Source organism: Corvus brachyrhynchos, unplaced genomic scaffold, assembly GCF_000691975.1.
Source record: "Corvus brachyrhynchos isolate BGI_N302 unplaced genomic scaffold, ASM69197v1 scaffold10, whole genome shotgun sequence".
NCBI lineage: Eukaryota > Metazoa > Chordata > Aves > Passeriformes > Corvidae > Corvus > Corvus brachyrhynchos.
The window spans coordinates 1,087,205-1,090,206 of NW_008236180.1; the positions used below are offsets into that span (position 1 = coordinate 1,087,205).

Sequence of the window (3,002 nt, forward strand, 5' to 3'; positions counted from 1 at the left end):
AGTCCTGCTGAGGGATCAGGGATCATCCTTCCATGTAGCCATCAGAGAGCTGGTAGTAGTGGGATGCAGTGGAGGCAGACAAGCTGCCAGGAGGGATTGTTGGCCAGGCCAGACCAAGCCAATTCCTTGGCCTGCTTGGTTGTAGCTGTGTGAGAAAGCTCCCAGCACCAGCTTGTCTTTGGAAATTAGTGAGGCCCTATTTTTTGAGGGGGATATCTCACCACACTTGGCTGTGCAGTGGCCAGTGGCCTGATTGCTCTGCAGGAGTGGATCTGACTGCTGGTAGATTCTGAACATGGTCACAAACTGGCTTCCTGGGTCATGCTGCCCAGGGGTGACTGACACAGCTGTCAGCAGCTTGTTCACAGTGCTGCCATCTGGTTTTGCCTCTCCTAGATTGATGCCAAGAAGGAGCAATTAGCTGATGCCAGGAGGGAACTGAAAAGCGCCAAAGCTGATGCCAAGGTCCGGAGGGATGAGAAGTCTAAAAAGTAAGGCTGGTGTTACTGGGCTGTGCAATGGTCCCAGAAGGGGTCCTTAACCCTGTATTCCACTTTCCTGGCCTGTGATTTGGGAAGGCTTTCTTTTGTCCTTTTCATTCTGTGCCTGAAGAAATGGTCACCCACGGAGTGGTGTGACCGTGCGGTTCCTGACGTGGTCACTCGTGCCCAGCCCTGGGAGCTGAGCGCCCACCAGTGCTCACCCACCCCGCTGCTGCCCAGGACCAGCAGAGGGGTGGATCCAGTGTGCAGCATTGCTCTTTGTGGGGAGCCAGGGCTCACACAATTAATTACTGCACAGGCACCTCCCTGAGTTCCGCGCTCCCCGTCGGAAGCCCACGGCACAGACGATGTGCTGGGCTCCGTGTGGGCTCTGCAGAGCAGCCACGGGGGAGCTGAGTTACAGGAGCTCTGAAAGCAGGATCACAGCATGACTTACTGAGGGATAGATGGGCTGGTGTGGGAGTGGGTGTAGCATCAGAACAGTTCAGGCTGTTGCTTCCAACCCTTTAAAACAAAACTGCTGCTTAAGATTCCTGCTCTGCCTCTTGGAAAATGTCAGTTCTTAATTGCATGTGCTGAGTGTGTTGTGTCACCATCTGTGCTGACACAGCTGCCCTGTGTGGCTGGTGGCATTGCTTACCTTGGGCAGAGTCCCTTTGGGTTCCCACAGTGCTGGCAGGGCATTAGGAATTCAGTGCTGTGTTCTTTGCCACCCCAGGACAGTGGAGAGCAAGAAGAAAGCAGTGCAGAGGATCGAGGAGCAACTGATGAAGCTGGAGGTTCAGGCTACAGATAGGGAGGAGAACAAGCAGATCGCTTTGGGCACCTCCAAACTCAACTATCTGGATCCCAGGATCTCTGTTGCTTGGTAAGCACCTGCCTGGGATGTGCTGGGGTGATCCACCCCACCCCTTCACCTCTGTCTTGTCCCCACACATAGCAACAAGGGCAGGGTCTCTGGCCTTCCTTTTATCCCAAACTCTAACAGCATCTCCTCTCCTGCAGGTGTAAGAAGTGGGGAATTCCTATAGAGAAGATTTATAACAAAACCCAACGAGAGAAATTTGCCTGGGCTATCGACATGGCAGAGGAAGACTATGAGTTTTAACCTGTTTTTATTGAGCTGAATTTTATGGGAAAAGGGAGTAGCCTGGTTTTTAGGGAGATTGATAAACTGTGAGCCTTACTTGTCCTTGGATGCTGGGGAAGGGGGAGGAAAGGGGCAAGTGAGCATCAGATAAAACAACAGCCAATAACTTGCAGAAAGCATAACCTGGAAATATCCTAAAGGAGCTGAGCCAGTTGTCCTATGGACAACTTATTTAAAAATGTTTCAGAGATCCAAATTCTAGCTGTCTGGTTTGTGTGGTTTTTCTCTTGAGGCAGGGCAAGTGGATGGGGATTTGTCAACCTTCCGCCAGGCAAATTCACCATCACACTGAGAGCGTGGGAATCTTTAGCTACTGTATACAAAATCCAATTATATTGGTGCGTTTTTACAGTTAGGGTTTTGCAATAACTTCTATATTTTAATAGAAAATGGACTCCTTAACCCCTGCCCTTCCCCTCCCCCTCCCGCCCCATTTCAGAATTTAACAAATAAACAAAATTTAAGGAACCCAACGCACCTGTTACAGCTATCACTATAGTCATGGAAATACCCAAATCTTTTTCAATTTGTCACTTGAAACAGTTGTGGCATTGGAACATGAATTTACAAATATCCACCACATTTGTTCAGAGCAAATCATGATGGGAAATCGGCCTCCTGACTTGAGTGTTCCTATTTTAAATGTGAATTTTTCTTTCTTTTTAATTATTTTAAAATATTTAAACAGTTTTCTTTCTTTATGATCTTAAAGATCGTGTAGGTTTGGGGAGCGGGTGGGGGGAGGGGGCCGTGTGATGGGAAGATGTGTGTGGAATTTGAGGACAAGTGAAATTGGAAACAAATGACATTCCCATCACCCTTTGTTCTGAACATGCTCTGTACACTTCCAAGAATTATCTACTTTTTAGGTTTGTCAGACTGTTTTACCTTTTTTCCCCCCCTTTTTTTCTAAGCCCCACTCCCCTCTTTTACTTGAAAGATTTTATTGTGTAAAAAGAAGTTTCACAGGTCAATAAATTTCGAGGGAAATGAGCATTGGTCCAAAAAGGAAAATAATCAAGATTTTAGGGCTTTTATTTTTTTCTTTTGTAATTGTGTAAAAAAATTTTAAAAATTAAAAAGCAGAATTTTAATGTGAAACCTTTTTTTGCTATAATCATTAGTCTTAGAGGCATTGTTAGCGTAGTGTGTGTGCAAGACCATTTCCTGCAGCCTTTCCTCAACAAGTATCTTCTATTTTTATCATGAATTCCCTTTTAATCAACTGTAGGTTATTTAAAATAAATTCCTACAACTTAGCTGAGTGTTGGTGTCTCTGTGTTCTTTCACCTCCAGCCCTGGACGTGAGGCCCCTCTGGTCGCTGGGCTGAGGGAGATGGTGGGGTGCA

The 3,002-nt window shown here is 46.7% G+C and overlaps 1 protein-coding gene across 1 annotated transcript in view; it reads left to right on the top strand.

Annotated features, from left to right (window-relative positions):
• The window catches only part of TOP1 (topoisomerase (DNA) I), a 66,263-nt gene extending 63,346 nt beyond the window's left edge, over nt 1-2,917 (top strand). The window contains exons 18-20 of the mRNA XM_008633615.2: nt 397-491; nt 1,222-1,371; nt 1,509-2,917. Coding sequence (XP_008631837.2) covers nt 397-491; nt 1,222-1,371; nt 1,509-1,611 — 348 coding nt within the window. The 3' untranslated portion in view covers nt 1,612-2,917. The remainder of the gene's footprint in view (nt 1-396; nt 492-1,221; nt 1,372-1,508) is intronic.
• The last annotated feature ends 85 nt before the right edge of the window (nt 2,918-3,002 follow it).